This window comes from Lepisma saccharinum, chromosome 25 (genome assembly GCF_977018435.1).
Source record: "Lepisma saccharinum chromosome 25, izLepSacc3.1, whole genome shotgun sequence".
Classification (NCBI taxonomy): domain Eukaryota; kingdom Metazoa; phylum Arthropoda; class Insecta; order Zygentoma; family Lepismatidae; genus Lepisma; species Lepisma saccharinum.
The window spans coordinates 55,118,009-55,137,144 of NC_139253.1; the positions used below are offsets into that span (position 1 = coordinate 55,118,009).

Below are 19,136 nucleotides of genomic sequence, written 5' to 3' on the forward strand. Positions count from 1 at the left end.
AGGCTAATCGGGACTGGACATACAGTTTAAAATGGGATCCGAACCGAGTGCATAAAATAACTTGAACCGTGTGGTGTAGGGGGATCCTTTGCTTATGGAATGGAAGGTCATGGGTTCAAACTTACTTCTTTGCAAAATATTTTTCGGGAAGTAAATGGCTTTGGACGAGAATGCTTATCTACGTTTCTTGGATATTCCCGTTGATATTTATGCGATTTATGTCCAGCATTTCCGGATGCAGAAAGTTGACATGTAAGTTATTAATATGTGTTAACTTATAACAGCTGAATGAAAGGAAAAGTATTTCCTAAAATCCTGCCAATCACTGAAAGATTGATAAAGAAAAGTAGAAGCATTACTTGAGGCATGCACAGTGGCGACGATTATGGAGTGTGGAGGGGCAGATGACCCCGCATTATGCTAAACATTATCTACCAAGGGAAAGAATCTGTCCTTGCCCCCCTCCCCCTCCTTGTTCCATCAGTTTTGAAACCCAATCGCTGCCACTGAGCATGCATCGCATAAATATTTACAGTAATATCATATAATATTATATTACGTTATTAGAACACTTCGTACTCGGTAAATAAAAAGGAAAAAAATAAAAAGGAAAGGGTGGGATTTGAACCTACGATGTTTCAATCTTGACGAAAACAGTAAAAAAAACGAAAGTGCTGTCATCTAACTAACTACTCCATGAGATTGCTAACAGAAAGCTCAGTAAAGCATGTTAATCTCAGTTGAAGCAACATTGTGCCGGAGTTTCGAACCATTTTTCGCCAAGAACCAAGGAAAAGACACACTTTGCAGAATCGTGTGGTGTTGTGCAAGGTATCTTTACTAAACATTTCGCATAAAATCATCATAAATTTGCCTTCTTGCATTCAAATGTGACCGCAATTCTTTCCAGGTGGATGAGAACCTGTTCAGTGTTTCACAATGCACATAAATTTCCCTATTTTCAAATTCAGAACGAAGAATCTTGAAATATTTTCAACATTCGTATTTCCACTTAACAATTTTTGTCTCCTCATATATTTTATTACTGCTTTAGGGTATCTTTACTTTATGGAATGTGAAAGAATGAAAAAAATCACGAGCGTTTTCATTCAGGAAGAAGAAATGTTGCAAACTTGGCTACTCTTAGTTGGCTCTGAAGCGCTATGCTGCCAAATTTACGAATTCCGGACTTTGAAATTTTTCAGGGCGGTCAAATAAGATGTTGCGAAGTGTACCAATATTATCTTCCAAGGAATTGACTTCATTTCTCTATTCTCTATAATTTGAATTCCAACTGCAAAATAGTGAATTTGGAAAATTATTACAATTCGAGGGATTATGGGATTTTATCATACACAGTCAGTTTTAAATAAAATATTTGATTACGACTAAATGAGATTAGAGTGAAGAGTGATTGATGAAGAAAGAAATTTTGTAACTTATCAATCTCCTTAGATATTTCCACTGATATTATTACCCTCTGCTTGCATGAACCATGAGTGCAGATGCATTTTTCTATGCATAAACCTACTTCTCTCTTCTCTGTAAAGCAAACAACTTAACCGTTGCACGTAAGTGAAACAACTGAATTGTAGAAAAGATAGTGTCATATTTCCATACATCAATGGGATTTCTTCTTCAGTACAGTATATCCAAGTGAAGTACTGTGAAACTGACAACATGCAGTTATACCATTATTGCTGACAAAAAGGGTATATAGGTATTAGAAATTTAAAGCAAGCAATTTTTAGAATTGCTTTGTATAGGTGTCTGCTTTAGCTAATCAAATACTAAAACAGGAACACACTGTTGATAACAGCTTCTGAAAGTCTATATACGAGGGGCGTCCAGATAAAAGGTCCAATGATGCCTATCTGCGGCACTAGTGGTGACACACACATGCGGGCAGGAAGAAGTGGCATGTGGCTGTAATCTGATGCAGTCCCAGTGCAGCCGTTTTAGGACAGTTCTAGGTTAAAGATGGCAGCTCTCATCATACAGTCTCTCACCGACTGCGAGGTATGTGTAGTAATCAGATTTTTGCATGCTCAGATTCTGGCATAGAGCCACCAGCAATTGTATGTGGTGTTAGGACCGGATGGCGTGAGCGATAGTATGGTCAGACGATGGTGCAGACAATTCACGGAAGGTGCATGACCCCATCAGCTGAGTGCACGTGGGCTCTTTGCATCACTTCAAGTGAGAGATCTTGGACCACTCCTTGTAGAGCCCAGGCCTTGTATGTACAGACTTTCGTCTCCTTGTTCAGCTGAAGAGGTTTCTGGCAGGACAAGGATTTGACAGCTACACTGTGGTAGAGACAGTTCCAGTCTTTGCTGCCAGACACATATGTCATGGGCATACAAAATTTAGTGCCATGTTACGACAAATGCCAGAACAACGGTGGTGATTATGCCCAAAATTAGACTAGGAGTCACTGTTACTAATGCAATAAATTACTACTGATAGTTTTGTTTTATTTATGCCTAATCGGTAGGGACCTTGATTTTTTTTTCAAATTGGTGTATTTTTTTATTTTTTTTTTATTTTTTACTATTCGAAGTTATTTTTTCCCAAAATTCACATTTTCCTTTTAGCACATTGTCTGGCACATACCTGAAGTTATGCCTTCATGGATTTTTTTTTAAACTACTGTTTCAAATTGTAAGTCACATGACCCACGCCTCTTCTTGAGAGTTTAATACCTTGGAAGTTAATTTGGGAAAGTTATTTTCTATACCCCTTTTTTAATTTAAAGGTAACGGTTTTAGATAACGGAATTTTCCCTGTATATACTGAAGGTTGCAAAATGACCATAAGTGGTGGTGCACCCAAAGATATTAAATCAATCAATCTCACGTGACAGATACCGATATATTATGGCACCAAAAATTGGCATTATCCTTTTTTGACTTTTTAGTGTTACGTTTCCCGAAATTCAAGTTTTTATTTTAGAACATTTTTCTGCCAAATATACCAAAACTTATACTTCATACTTCCATTGTGCTTTTAAAATATTATTTTAAATTGTAGGTCACATGTAGGTTATAAAATTTGATACAGGAAAGTTTACTGATGAAAGAATTAAGAAAGATTACCAAATTAAACTGTCAAATAGATTTGATGTTTTGCAGGATTTAAATGATGATGAAAATATAAATGAAACAGACGTAAATAAGAATTGGGATCACATACGTAATGCAATAGAATCAGCAGCTAAAGAAAGTATAGGATACCATAAACCGAGAAAAAGTAAGCCATGGTTTGATAATGAATGTCATAATCTAATAGAAATAAGAAATCAGGCTAGACTTAGGTGGTTAAATAACTCGGATGATACAAATCTAAACAATTGTAATAGAATAAAGCGAGAAGTTAACCGCACGTTTAGAAGTAAAAAAAGAGATTACTTGAAAAGCAAAATTAACGAACTTGAAACAAACAGCAAAAATAAAAATATCAGAGATTTATATAAAGGTGTAAATGAGTTTAGAAAGGGGTGGCAACCTAAAGTAAACTTGAAAAAAGATAAAGACGGTGATTTTCAAGCTGACCCAAGCGATATTCTAAATAGATGGAAGAACTACTTTAATGACCTTTTAAATGTCCATGTAGGAGATAAATCAGAAGTAAATGAAGTACACACAGCAGAACCTTTAGTTCCAGAACCTAACTTGACTGAAGTTAAAGATGCTATTAAAAGGCTAAAGAATAACAAAGCACCTGGCATTGATTTAATACCAGCTCAGTTAATTAAATATGGTGGAAATTCATTAATATGTCAAATTCATAAATTAAGTTGTTTAATATGGAATAAAGAAGAAATCCCTCAACAGTGGAAAGAATCCATAATTGTTCCTGTGTTTAAAAAAGGTGATAAAATGAACTACAATAATTACCGTGGAATTTCTCTACTCTCAACAACATATAAAATATTATCTAACATTCTTTTAACAAGACTAACCCCATATGCTAATGAAATTATAGGTGATTATCAATGTGGATTTAAACGCAACAGATCAACTACAGATCAATTTTTTCACATCAGACAGACACTTGAAAAAAAGTGGGAATATAATCAAAATGTCCATCAGCTATTCATTGATTTCAAAAAAGCATATGATTCGGTCAAAAGAGATAAATTATATAATATATTAGTAGAGTTTGGAATACCTAAGAAGCTTGTTAGCATGATAAAAATATGCACCAGTGAAACAGAAAGTAAAATTCGTGTGGGTATTAATATGTCTGAAAAATTTACAATTCATGATGGGTTAAAACAAGGGGATGCATTATCTCCATTGCTCTTTAATTTTGCCTTAGAATATGCTGTTAGGAAGGTAAACGAAACTAAAGAAGGACTAAAATTAAATGGTGTGACTCAGTTGTTAGCATATGCAGATGATGTAGACTTACTGGGGGATGATGTGAATACAATTAAGAATAATGCTAAAATATTTTTCAAAACTGCTAAAGAGATAGGTTTGGAAGTTAACAAAGAGAAAACTAAATATATGCTTACAGGCCGAAACCAAGTGTTAGGTAATAATCAAAATCTAATTATTGATAACAACTCGTTTGAACCAGTTTCCAAATTCAAATACTTAGGAGTAATATTAACAAATGAAAATTATATTAAAGAGGAAATAAAAAGTGGGCTTAATTCAGGAAATGCATGTTACTTCTCTCTTCATAAACTTTTGTCTTCTCGTTTAATATCTAAGAAACTAAAAGTTAAAATATACAAAACAGTAATTTTGCCTGTAGTATTATATGGATGTGAAACTTGGTCCCTTACATTGAAAGAGGAACATAAATTGAGAGTATTTGAAAATAAGATCCTTAGGAAAATTTTTGGACCTAAAAGGGATGAGGAGACAGGTGAGTGGAGAAGGTTACTTAATTTAGAACTACATAATTTGTACTCATGTCCAGATATTATTAGAATAATTAAATCAAGACGACTTAGGTGGGCAGGCCATGTGGCACGAATGGGAGAGAAAAGAGGAGTTTACAGGATTCTTGTTGGGAAACCTGATGGTAAGAGACCTGTAGGAAGGCCAAGACGAAGATGGAGGGACAACGTCGAGATGGACCTAAGGGAAATCGGTAGGGTTGGAAAAGAGTATATAGATCTTGCTCAAGATAGGGACAGATTGAAGGCCTGTGTTGCTGCAGCCATGAACCTTCGGGTTTAAGAAGGCTAGAGAGTTAGTTAGTTAGTTAGTTAGTTAGGTCACATGGTCTACCTATTTTCGTGACAGTTTAATATGTTGGAACCAATTTTTGAGGAAGTGCTTTGTACCACACCATGGAGGGGTATAGGGGGTATGGAGTTATGGCTCCACACTTTCCTGATCACAGCCGAAGGTTGGGGTGATGTGATAAGCACCACACACCTGGTCACCTTTATCTCCCCAGTTTCTCCTCCAGGTACACAATTGATACGATGCTAGGTGGGCGCTGGAACAACTTGAACAGATGGAAGAGATCCTGTTTCTCCCCCACTGGGGATCGAATCTGGGTCTCTCCAATGGTAGTCAGACGCACTAACGACTGAGCTCCAATATTTCTTGCTCGACAAATGCCGATGTTACGACTTGCCTGTAGCAATAGGTGAGTACTCGATCTCCGCCAAAACCGCACCATTTAGCTCGTTATTTCAAAACACTTCTCGCACTACAAATCCTGAAGATGCGGCTCTTGTGTGACGTTAGATATGCACTTGATCTTCTGTTAGAACCCTGCCACTTTGGCCTGTGATGCAAATTGTTTTGATAGAAGTTGAAAAAATTGTGGGAAATTCATGATTTAATGTGGCTGTCGGAATTATTCCATGTATAACATGAATTATAGTTTTCTCTTCAATAAAATGTTGGAAAACTTGCACATTCTATGTACACAAATGTGGCACATTTTTTTCTTTAAGCTTAGAAAAAACAAGAATGTTGAATTTCACGGAATTTTTCGTTGATTAAGGACATTTTTAAAAAAATCGCGAAAAATGTCAACAATTCGCATTTTATGCCAAATTCGCTTTATTTCAATATTTCAAACGGGCGAGAAAAGTGTGCAGACATCACTGTACATTCATAAACACTACTTCGCAGCAATTAACGTTTTTTCACAGTTTTCGTGATTGCGAAAAATCAACGTAGCTACTAATTGGAACTTACTTAATTAGAACTTGGGTGCCCCTCGTATAAATCAGTAGATGAAAAGTGAAAATTTTGCAGGGCTGGCAGAGAAACGTCAATTATTGGAGAAAGTGATATACTTTTAGGATTGAATGACATGAGTAATTATGACATTTAAATATTTACGTATTCATTATTAGTATTTTATTTCATTATATTTGACATTAACTTCATTCAGTGACAGATTAATGACCATCTCTCAGAGTTTAAACAGGTAGAATGAGAAGAGCATTAATTTCATTGCAATATGATTGTTGCAGAAAATCTGAGGTTGGGAACAGGCACTTGCCAAATTTTTAAACATTTACCAATGCAGATTTATGTTTAACTTTTTCATGATATTATTCAATATATATACCGTTTTGTTGGGTTGTTCTTGATATCTAAGAATAGTGCAATGTCATTGTAAATGTATGTTAACTTGTGCAAAACCTGTACTACGCCAGGATGATGAAAGAAAACCTTCGTACGCATTGCTACCTACATTAAATAAGGTGAAGTGAGCCACAAGCAAAATAAGATTCCAGCAGCATATTTGCAGTCCAAAGACATACAATAAAAATCGATTCCATAAGAGTGCCATGTATGCAATTTCTGTCTGTCGCGTGTTATAGTGAGACATTTTGTCAGGTGGCGATATTCGACAAAAATCGTATGCATCAACGGAGCCTAAAATGTTCATCCAACAAATCTGGCACCGAGGTTGTGTTGCGCATAAAAAGGGCCTAAAATTTGAGGCTGAAACTTAGCAACAAGATTTCCTGTTCCCGTGCAGAGCTTCATAACGACCTTTAAAATAAAATAAAAAAGTCAATGAAGACAAAATTCCCTGACTTTTTTTGACCCCTCAAATTCCTTGACTTTTCCCGGTTTTCCAGGTCTGTCGCCACCCTGCTTGTGTTATGTCATACATCCAATATGGCTGCCTCTGCAGACATTAACGAACAAAAACGACCATATCTCCTCAACTCCTTTGCAAGGGACGGCAACAGGGGTGGGCATATATACAATTAGGGAAATGTAAATGGTTCTGTAAGTATAGGCTGGTCCTCACTCCATGTATATTTAACTTGTGAATATTGTAGATACTAGAAAGTTCACAAGTTTCATCCCATAATGAGCTTAGCTGTCATTTGGCGAAACTTTTGTCTAATAAGTAAGTTTGCAACGATTAGAGCAAATATCTTCTTGACTGAAATTAATTTAAGCTTATTTTTTCTACTTCCATAATTTTGTCATTGGAAAGCTAAAGGTACTATCAGAACTCTTTTTTTTTTTTTAATGCAATCTAATGAACACTACTATGATTAGAAGCAATCAACAGGCTTAGTAAGTTTTATTGGCTTGATTTGATTTGCTTTATTTTATTTCGCTGCTTGTGCCACTTTTGGCTAATTTGCGAAGATGAGGATGAGTGATGATATGATGAAATTGATGAATGGACACTCACAAACATCCACGTCCAGACCAGGATTCGAACTTGGGACCCCTTAAGTTTTATTGGATATTCACTATTATGAGGTATGGCTATATGATCAAGAGTTAATCAGGATTTAGAAGGATTTGGAAGGTTGCAGCTCCCAGCCTTCAATGGGGAAAAATTGCTTTGAAATTAGTCATATATTGAAGTGGCCGCGGTGGCTCAGTCGGTAACGCGTCTGACTACCATGCTAAAGGTCCCGGGTTCGATCCCCGGCCGGTTCAAATCCGGGAACTTTTCTAACGATGGAAGCGGCCCCGGCATCGAATAACATGGGTACCTGGGGGAAACCCTGGGGGGTAAAGGCGGTCAGGGGCGTGATGCTGATCACATCACCCCACTCACGACCGGATCAAGAAAGTGTGGGGCATTACCCCCCCACACCCCCTATACGCCTTCATGGCGTGGTGCTATGCACAGGGGAACACTTTACCTTTTTTTTTTTTTTTTTTTACATATATTGAAGAAAAAAATATTAGGAATGTGGAAGTATAAAAAGTATAACTAACCATCTGACATGACTTGGGCTAAAGGTTATAGACTAACTGAAGCTGTGCATAGATGGGAGTTCTTGATGTTGTCAGGTTGGTTGATTTGGTATTTTGAGTCCACTTTATGCACAGTAAGGCTAATCGGGACTGGACCTACAGTTTAAAGTGGGATCCGAACCACTTTGTGCCTCCACCGTGTATCAAACCCGCCCCCCTTGATTACAAGGTGAAGACTTACTGCGCCATCGGGGAGGCCTTTGATGTTGTCAGCACCGGACCTCCACATAAATCTCAGCCTGGGTATGATCAAAGTAATAAACAATAAACAAAAAAAACATCTTTGTCTTAATCGCAATGATGAGTATGAATGATGATGATGAAAGTGATGAAGGGACACTCACAAAAACACCCATGCTCAGACAAGGATTCGAACCTGGGACCCCTGGCATCATAACGCACTGCGATAACCACTCCGCAGGTAATTTGATGTGTCACTTTCTTTATTCTATCACAGTTTTCTTTTTACATAACTGTCAACTTCAAATAATGCAGTGTTTCTAAAATTACAATTTTTGATTTGTTCTAATTAATAACGAGTAATCACAATCACTACCATACCGAGGTGACCAAATTTTAATGTAACATTTTTGTAGGTTTGGAAAAAATCTACAGAATTACTGAACTGATTGTCGCATGCCGATTGAACTTGAACGCCAGACCTGGTTATTAAATGTTGTTTGTTATCAGTCTGTGTATTGTCCCTGTCATGTATGTCTAAAATATCATAGCCGTTCTTCCTGACGAGACTTCTTTCATTTATACCAATATGTAAGTTGTTGTACTTGTTCTGTTACTGTGTTCCTGAATTATACACTTTTGTTTGTGTTACAAATACTGTCTTATTCTTAACTCCATTTTCTGGATTACGGAAGAACTGAAAGAACCCAAAACTCAACAATGGCGACGAGGATCTTGGAAACTTCATCTGATACTTACTTCTCGTAATTCTACATATTTCTTGTGATTGTTCTTCAAGCTGTCTGTTGGAGGAAAGAATCTCTGTACACAATGCAAAAGTTGTCACAATTTTCTGAATTCTGCAGGGAGCACGAAAGTATTAAACAATACTTCGATAGATTCGAGCATTTCTGCAAAGCTTCAGACATTCCCGATGATAAAGCTAAACATATTCTATTAGCAGCAATACGGCACAGAACATATGTAAGTAAGTAATGTCGGATGCATCTCCTACCACCACGGGAGCAGCCATAATGCACAAGATAAACGCTGTGGAAAGATATCTGCTGTGGAAAGGAACTACACTCAATTAGAAAGGGAATCACTTGCATTAGTCCGTGGAGTCAAATACTTTCACAAGTATCTCATTGGACGACATTTTGTTGCGTTCACCGACTCGAAACCTTTATCTCACCTGCTGGATCCTAGAAGTAACCTGCCTGCTTTAGCCATCAGCAGAATCAACAGATGGAAGTTAGTATTGGAAGAATATGACTTCAAAACTGTTTACACGCCTCATGCTGAGTTGGCTGACGCACTGTCTAGAATTTGTGTTGCAGATGATCCAGTTCATGATTATTATGATGATTTCGCCACGGGTCCAAGTACAAAATCGGCGAAATTGTTAAATTGATAGGCCGGAAGATGGCAAAGGTGATTGTAGATAATGACCTGATTGTTGTTCATCTCACGAAGATCAAGAGGTATCCCGACAAGGTTGGAGAAGACACCTTTGTCCGAAATCAAAGTCAACTGTGCAGAAACAACCCAATGCTTGTTAGAGAGGAGGACTATCTTCTAGTACCTGCTACTGAAGATCTAGTGGAACATCCAAATGCGACCTGCGACAATCAACCGGTTAGGAGATCACAGAGACCAAGATGACCGCCTGACCGCTATGGGCAAACTCCATGAAACGGGAGTCTCTTCAGCCGAAGGGGGGGGGGGGGAGAGTGTCGCATGCCGATTGAACTTGAACGCCAGACCTGGTTATTAAATGTTCGTTATCAGTCTGTGTATTGTCCCTGTCATGTATGTCTAAAATATGATAGCCGTTCTTCCTGACGAGACTTCTTTCATTTATACCAATATGTAAGTTGTTGTACTTGCTCTGTTACTGTGTTCCTGAATTATACACTTTTGTTTGTGTTACAAATTCTATCTTATTCTTAACTCCATTTTCTGGATTACGGAAGAACTGAAAGAACCCGAAACTCAACACTGATATTATTAGTGGCTTGCACATAGTGCAAGTTCTCCTCCAACATATAAATTTTCACTATCAGTTATGCAGTTCTTATGATTAACTTGCATGAATTTCAAAGATGATGAGGGTGTCAGAGACCCATAATGAGGCGGCCAAATTAAATAACAAAATAGGATAATAATCCAGGAGTGATTTTTTTTTAAAAAAAGTCTAAATGCTGAAATAGGCTAATTGTCACTAGATCTTCATTTTAAGCTGTAGTCATAACGAGTGTGCATTGGGCTTCCACTGGAGATTGAACCCAGGATGGAGAGACGATATACAGAAATAACTCCGTCAACCATATCATCTTATTATAACAAAAGATGCATCCATTTAAAAGGTGAATTACACTGTTATTATGATTGGCCCATGGATGTCCGCAGCATTTTTTGCAGGGAGGAGCAAGCATGGTAATTTGTTCAAGGGGAGGCAAACTAGACATGTTCCCCCGATAATAGTGCTGCCCCCTCCAAAAACCTCTTATTAAAATTGAAGCTAACATGTTCCTGCAGCACCCTTTCAATATTTAACATAAATTACTGTGAATGAAATTAAATGTGTGTGCAATGTATAAGTTTCAGGTAAGACCCATTTTCCAGGGGCACCACACAGCAATTTTCGTTATCAAATATATTCAGGTGGAAATATTGGTGGGCAGTTTTTCAATATTTTGGTGTCCGAAATTGAACATGCCAATGAAATATCAGCACTTAACAAATAAATTGAATGATATTGGCCAGAAGAAACTAAAAGATTCCATTAGATTCTGTCATTATCAACTAATTCAAACCAAACTTTAGATTTGTCAACAAGCCTAGACATTATCGAACTAATACTCTAGGATTATGTTATAATTATTAATATTAAATTTGAAGGGTACATATTAATTAAAGTATAAAATTAAAAGAAATAGAAAGCTATTTACGAGTAAAATTGTAGGGATTGGGGCACAGACTTTTAAAAAACAAATGTACCAGACCACAGGCTCAAGAAGGTTGAGAACCGCTGCCATAGAGGATTATACAGGCTATGGGTCAGATGCAGGAGCCTCGCAGGAGTGTGCAAAATACAGTTCAGGTGTACTAAATGAAAGTGAGGTTGAAGTTTGGGTGTCTTAAGAAAGGGTCACCCTAAAACCCCAAGACATTCAGTCTTATTCCAACTTTGGTAGTGATTATGCTCCATACATCGGTATGCCATTTTAATTACTGCAAAATAGTGTACATATTTGATTAAATTACATATAGTGTTCGAAATCATCTCAATATTTTGAATGAAATATTTAAAAAATAAAGGAATCCTTTACTTAAAATACACATACGGAATCAACATTTAATTCTGAAACTTACCAACAAACTTCATGCCAGCTGCTTCAAAATCGGGCACATATTTTGGATTGACTTCATAGCGGTGTCTATGTCGTTCCTCAATGTGATGAACACCACCATACAACTGCTCTGTTGGCAAAACATATCAATATATTAATCAACCCTATGCGAAAAGAAACACACTAATACATGTTCATAAATGCAAAACCTCAATAATGCTTTTCTCCCCATTTGTCTTATGAAGTAAGTCTGTATTCCTATTCTATATAGAGTGTGACACTATTACTTTCATAGTAATTGCGAAAACTAAAAATTATCTTATTTTCATTCAGCTTTAACAAAGCTGTACATGTGTTTAACCATATGAAAAAATGTGTACATACTCATAATGTTTTGTACTTTTAAAAAGAAAATTAAATAATCAGAAAAATACATATGCACTTATGTTGGTTGTTTGCAAAATTGAAGTTGTTGGTAACATCTCTTTCAAATTTCATTTTTCACATGCAGGGAATTAAATAAAACTAAACAATGCATGAGGTATACAAACAGAATTGAAAACTTTGTATTAATAAACAATTAATATAACATTTATAAATCAAGCTTCAAAGTATTTATTGATTTAGTATTTACATGAAGAAATTAGTGCAGAAGTAGATTTAGAATGAAAATGTTCAATTTCTGCCCAGTTCACAAATCGTCAGTTCCATTATAAGAGCACACACAAAAAAGATGAGAAACCACATACCAGAATCTTTCTCCTAGCATTTAGCGCTATCGAGATGAAAATTAGGATCAAAAAGCCAAACCACACTGATTCCACACAAACAGAAATATAGTGAAACATAGATTTTACATTTTTCAGGAGAGCAAGTTGAAGAAACTTAAAATGCGAGAATATGTAAAATCGAGGAAAATTTTATAACACTTTGCTTTGTTCGGACCATCAACATTGGATGTAGACTATAGGAAACTGTAAAATCCGGGAATGTAAAATCAGGGTTTCACTGTGCTACAATTTATTAAAATTTAAAATGAAAATGTTCAACATAAGAATCAATGAAAAGAATCAACCATTATTGCTGTACTTTTAAAACAAGATGCGTATTAGCATCTTAACTCATGGTACAAACATGGATAAAAATTCACTTTTTGTAGAAAAATACTGTGTTATTTGTGAAAAAGTATTTTTATTGCCTATTGAAATAATCAAGGAAATGGAAAGATACAAAATAAAAATACTTAAAATAAGCAAAGTAAAGAAGAAAAGAAATGGAGAAAAAATGCTTGAAGGAGGAAATGTATTGAGATATTCAGGAGTACCAGTTGGAAACAGAGTGAACGAGTGAGTAGGAATTATAGTAACAGAAGAAGTAGACAGAAGAATAATCAACTGGGATCCTGTAAATTCAAGAATAATAACATTAGACATAGACTTACACGATAATATTACCCTGATTCAAGTATATGCACCAACTGAAGATGCTAATGTGAGAGACAAGGAAGAATTCTACACAAAATTACAATCAAAAGTGGAAAAAGCAGAAAGAGGAGGAAGATAAGTTATAATTATGGGTGACTTAAACGGAAGAGTGGGGAATGATATCTTGAATGGATTTGGAACACTAAGAAAATATGAAGGAGAAATTATTAAAAATGAAAATGGACAGAGAATCAGATTTTTGATAGAGAACACAATGCTGATAGGAAACGCCTTCTACAAACATAAAACAATACATCAAATAACGTTAGAAGGCGAGGGAAGAAATGCCAAAAGCATCATAGATTATATGATATAACCACAACAAATAAGACAACATATCAAAGACATAAAACTAATAAGAGGAGCAGAACCTGGAAACGACCACAGGTTGCTGGTAGCAGAAACATGGTTTTACACAGGGATGAAGGACAATTAAAAGACCTATTACAAAATAAAAACAGAAGAGTTGAAGAAAAATAAAAAAACAAGAATATCAGAATAAAGTAGGAGAACGACTAAACCAAGAAACATTTGAAGATGAAGATGTAGAGGAAATGTGGCAAAAAATCAAAGATATAATACTCAAGTCAGCAGAAGAGGTATGTGGGAAGAAAAGAGTAAATACAGGAAGGAAAAGAACCAGATGGTGGAATAAAGAGGTGAAAAAGGAAGTACAGAAGAAGAAAAAGGCATGGAAGAAATATATTAATACAAGAAGAGATGAAGACCAATTAGAGTATCTACTGTAGAAAAAAGAAACACGGCTAAAAGAATAGTGAGAGAAGCAAAGAGGAAAACATGGGAAGAATTTGGAGAAGAAATGGAATCACAATACAAAGAGAATAAGAAAGGATTTTGGTGTATAATAAACGGAAAAGGTGGAAGAAGAATGAATTAACGAGTTAAAATATTTTGGGTACGTCGGCACTTAAGGCCATTCTGCACCTTTCAATATATTCGGGGAAATATCCCCTTACCTAAACTTCTGACTTAAGTTGTTAAAACAAGGGGTGTAAAAAGCCCCTTGGAAAAATTAAAAGTGCAAGGTTGTAAAAAGACCTTCACAAGACAAATACAACACATTAAAAGTCAGAAAAATCTAAAAGCATCCTTACAGACGGTGGAAGAGTCCAGCTCTTTGCAGGAAACTAAAAACATTTGATAAAATACTGTTGTCATCACCCAACAGGAATGACAAATAGCCGGAAAGGTTAAAAGTCTGCCAGAGGTAAGCAAGATCAACGAGAATATGCCGAATAATTAAAACAATATTGCAAACATGACACAACGGAGGGTCTGCCCTTGCAGCAAGTGACCATGGGTTAGATGGCTGTGTCCAATATGCATTCTGGTTAGAACTTCTTCTGGGCGAGAGGAACGGGACGAGGAATGCCAAGCACCTATGGTGGGCTTAATAGCATGAAGCTTTTTCCCTGTTTCCGTATCCCACTCAGCCTGTCAAGTGTCAAGAAGGGAACAACAAAGCAAATTCTGCAGGTCACTACCTGGCAAAAGGTGGACGAGAACGTCGCCATCTGCATCAGCAGACTTAGCGGCAGCATCAGATGCTTTGTTTCCCTGAATGCACACGTGGCTAGGGACCCAACAGAAGTGTACATCGGCACTGGCAGATAAAGACACAAGCCATCTAAAAATGCATTGCACTACTGGATGCCGGGAATACGGCGAATCCAGAGTCTGCAACATGCTGGTCGAATCACTGCACACAGGACTATCTTCAGACCATTGACGTCTGCAAAGTCCAGTGCCTTTAGAATGGCGTACAACTCTGCCGTATAGATGGAACAGGCAGGGTGTAGAGAGTAACTGGAACTTTGAGAATCTAGGACGAAGGTGCAACCCACTGATTCGACTGTCTTGGACCCATCCGTATCGAACACATTAAAATTGGGGTGCTTCGCACAAAGCTCTATAAACAGCTGCTGGTATACGACCATTCGTGTTTCTGCCTTTCGAAGGGCAGTCGGAGAACAACGATGGAAGGTGCAGGAAACAGGATCTCGTCTGAATGAACACCAAACAGTCTAGTGAGACAAGGGTGGAGTCGGTACATTGCCAGCCTACTATCATCCGAGACGGTATGATATGAAGGATGTGAGGGCATAGAGCAAAGATGGAGGCATACAAACAAGAGACTAGACTGGTACGGAAAGCACCAGAACACACACAAATACCAGCATGGTAGAAGGTGTCTAAGATGTTTAGCCTAGATGGGCGGGCAGACGAACAGAAAACACATCCGTAATCGAGCTTTGACCTGATGAGTGAACGGTACAGATGGAGCAGTACCATCCTATCAGCACCCCAAGAAGTATGAGATAAAATGCGTAAAAGGTTGAGAACCCTAAGACATGAGAACTTTAAATGGCGAAGGTGAGATTGCCATGTTAATTTCTTGTCGAAAATGAGGCAGAGAAATCGGACCTCATTCACGAAACGTATGGGAGCTTTCCCCATGTACAGGTCAAAGTCAAAGTGACATGTACGTTGACGACAGAAATGGATGCACACGAATTTCTCAGAGGAAAAGCTGAAACCAGTTTGCAAGGACCACTCAACCAAACGGTTTATCGTCAGTTGGAGTTGACGAGAAACTGACGCGAGATTCCGTGAGCGACAAAAGATTGTGAGGTTGTCAACATACAGGAGACCCTGTACAGGGGCAAGAATGTTTGCCAAAACAATGTTCACTGCTATGGCAAACAATCACACTAAGTATGCTGCCCTGCGGGACACCGTTCTCTTGTTCATGAAGATCCGAAGAGGAGTTCCCAACACGTACGTGTAAAGAACGATCAGATAAAAAGTTTTGAATAAAGGTGGAAGAAGTTTGAAGTGTAAGAAACAAAGCAAATATTCCATAAACGCAAATTGAAAAAGTGTTGTAAACATGGAAAGAATACTTTGAAACTAAATTTGAAAAGGAAGACAGGAACAGCAGACAGGAGGATTGGAAAACATAATAGACAAAAAACAGGAAGAAGAAGAATACAAGAACAGGATAAAGAAGTGGATGAGAATGAGATAGGAGAAGTATATGAAGCAGTGAAAAGAGTAAGAAATGGAAAGGCACCAGGAATAGACTAAATAGTTCCAGAATATATAAAATATGGAGGCAATGACAAAACTGTATCAGAAGATCTGGAGAGAAGAGAAATTAACCAGTAGAATGGGAAAAGAACATTATTATACCACTGTATAAGAAAGGAGACTCAACCAACTGTGAGAACTATCGTGCAATATGTCTATCCACCGTGGCACTTAAAGTGTACTCAAGAATATTGGAAGTAAGGCTAAGAAAAGAGATAGAAAAGAATATGGAAGAAGAACAGGCTGCTTTTCATTTACAAACACAAGATCACGTAGATTCCAGCTGAACAATACCTGATAAATACTTAGAAAAGGAAAAAAATATGAACGTAGCATTATTAGATCCAAGGGCTGCTTTTGACTTTGTACACAGAGAAGAAATATGGACAATATTAGAGAAAACAAAAATCCCACAAAAACTCATTTGTGTAATAACATCAACAATGAAAGAGTAGAAGGAATAGTAAGATTGGATGGAAAGATGTCAGACACATTTAAGATGGAAGAAAGGAGTGAAACAGGGAGATACTCCTTATAGTATTTATGGATGAAGTTCTAAAGATATGCAAAAGAAGAACTGCAAGAACAAAAGTGGGTAATTGGAATATGAGACTGATACATTGCCAAGCAATACTAATAGCCGATACAGAGAACAAGCTACAGGAGGCAGTTATACAGGGTGTCCCATAATGATGGAACACATTTTATTTGTAATTTGCAGGGACGTTTTATACCTGTATGTTACTGTTTTGGAAAGCCAATGCATGAAAGTTTATTTTGATTATTATTTGTTGCAGGTGTGTAGTCGTTGATGATGTCGTGGACCCCAAGGAAAATTGTGTACGCTGCAGAGGCATACTTTGCTTCTGAAGACTCGATCATCACAGCACAAAGGTGATTCAGACAACACTTCAATAAACACAATGCACCATCCCGGAAAGTGATCCTTCGTGTAGTGATGAACTTTCGGGAAACCGGAAATGCCAACAAAAAAAAATCCCCTGGACGACCTCGACAGTCTTATTCCCATCATGAGACAATTCAACGTGTTGCAAACGTCATGCAACAAAGGAAGTGAATGTTCCCTGTAGCAGCATCCACAGGATTCTGAGACAAGACCTGAAACTGCATCCGTATAAGATACAGGAAGCGCAGCAATTGCTCCCGCCAGATAGGCTTAGTCGAAAGATATTTTGTGATACACTCCTGGATAAGTGCAACGAGGACGAAACATTTCTTGACCACCTCATCTCGTTGGATGAGGCTCATTTCCACTTATGCGGTTACGTTAATAAGCAAAACTGTAGGTTCTGGGCTAGAGAAAACCCACGCAATGTACACGAAAAGCCTTTGCACAGTGTAAAAGTTACCTTTTGGTGTGTCGTGACTGATGCATGTGTCATCGGTCCGTACTTTTTCGAGGACAGAAATGGTTCTGCCGTTACAATTAATGGTGAATGCTACAACCACATCCTCAATAAGTTTCTCATTACTGAGTTACAATGCCGTGGTCTGTCAGAAATGTGGATGCAACAGGACGGCACCACCTGTCACACAGCACAACAGCCCATGGCAACTCTCCACCAATACTTCCCAGGATGCCTCATTTCACGATTTGGTGACATCAATTGGCCAGCAAGATCAGCAGATCTAACACCGGCAGACTACTTCCTTTGGGGTTACTTGCAGGAGAGAGTATACGCCAACAAACCCCGAACAACTGATGAACTAAAGGAAGAAATCAGAAGGGAAATTGCAGCCATTCCAGATGACACGCTCCACCGCACCATGCTGGCGATTGAAGACAAGAGCCCAAGAATGTTCTTGTTTTAATGGTGACTAGCTGAAGGACGTAATTTTCAAAACTTACTGTATTTCATGTATGTATTAACCACAGTTCGCAGTAAATCTTATTATTGCAACTCCAGATATTTGTATTTAAAATGTGTCCCAACGGGCAGAAGTACTAAAGGCTAAAAGAATGACAGTAAATGCAAATAAGAGCAAAGTGATGCAAATAGGAAGAACGGAAGAGGTAATAGAAAGAATACACATAATATGTGATAGAATAGAACTGGACCAGACAGAAAGATACGTGTATCTGGCAACAATCATAAACCAGACAGGAAGCAAAATAAGCCAGATCATTTTCGGAAAAAGGGAAATACCTAGTCATATCATAAATACGGACACAACATTGAAAGTGAATTATGACGAAAGTGTTAAAGATACTTTAATGTCCTGATTACTTACAGGTCTAACGAACACATAACACCAATCATTTTTCAAAATGGCCACCTTTGGCCTTCACACAGGCCTGAAGTCTCTGCGGCCACTCATCTACATCATTACGCACTGTCTCCGTAGGGAAAGTCGCCACTGCCTTCACCAGGGACCGTTTCAGACTGTCAATATTGGCATGCCTCCTCATACAGACCATGCCCTCAAGCACTGACCACAATTTGTAGTCTAACGGGTTGAGGTCAGGGCTGCTAGCAGGCCAATCAGCTGGAGCAATGAAGTCCGGGACATTGCTCTTGAGCCACTCCTGGGTAGTGTGTGCCTTATGGGCTGGTGCGGAATCCTGTTGGAAGGTCCAATGTTGGTTCCTGAACAAAGTGTCACTCAAAGGCTTCACAACAGATTTCAACACAGTATTTTCGTACACTCTGGCTGACGTTTTCACCCCTTTTTCACAAAAATGCAGCTTGGTGGTGCCATCATACGCCACGCCCCACCAAACCATGACTGAGGCCGGATGATGACCCCTCTTGATCTTC

At 37.8% G+C, this 19,136-nt stretch overlaps 1 protein-coding gene across 2 annotated transcripts in view; it reads right to left on the reverse strand.

The window, feature by feature from the left end:
• Ctps (CTP synthase) overlaps positions 1–19,136 on the reverse strand; it is a 126,966-nt gene that overhangs the window by 12,472 nt on the left and 95,358 nt on the right. For both annotated transcript variants that reach the window (XM_083111339.1, XM_083111338.1), the window contains exon 12: positions 11,784–11,891. In XM_083111339.1, coding sequence (XP_082967465.1) covers positions 11,784–11,891 — 108 coding nt within the window. The remainder of the gene's footprint in view (positions 1–11,783; positions 11,892–19,136) is intronic.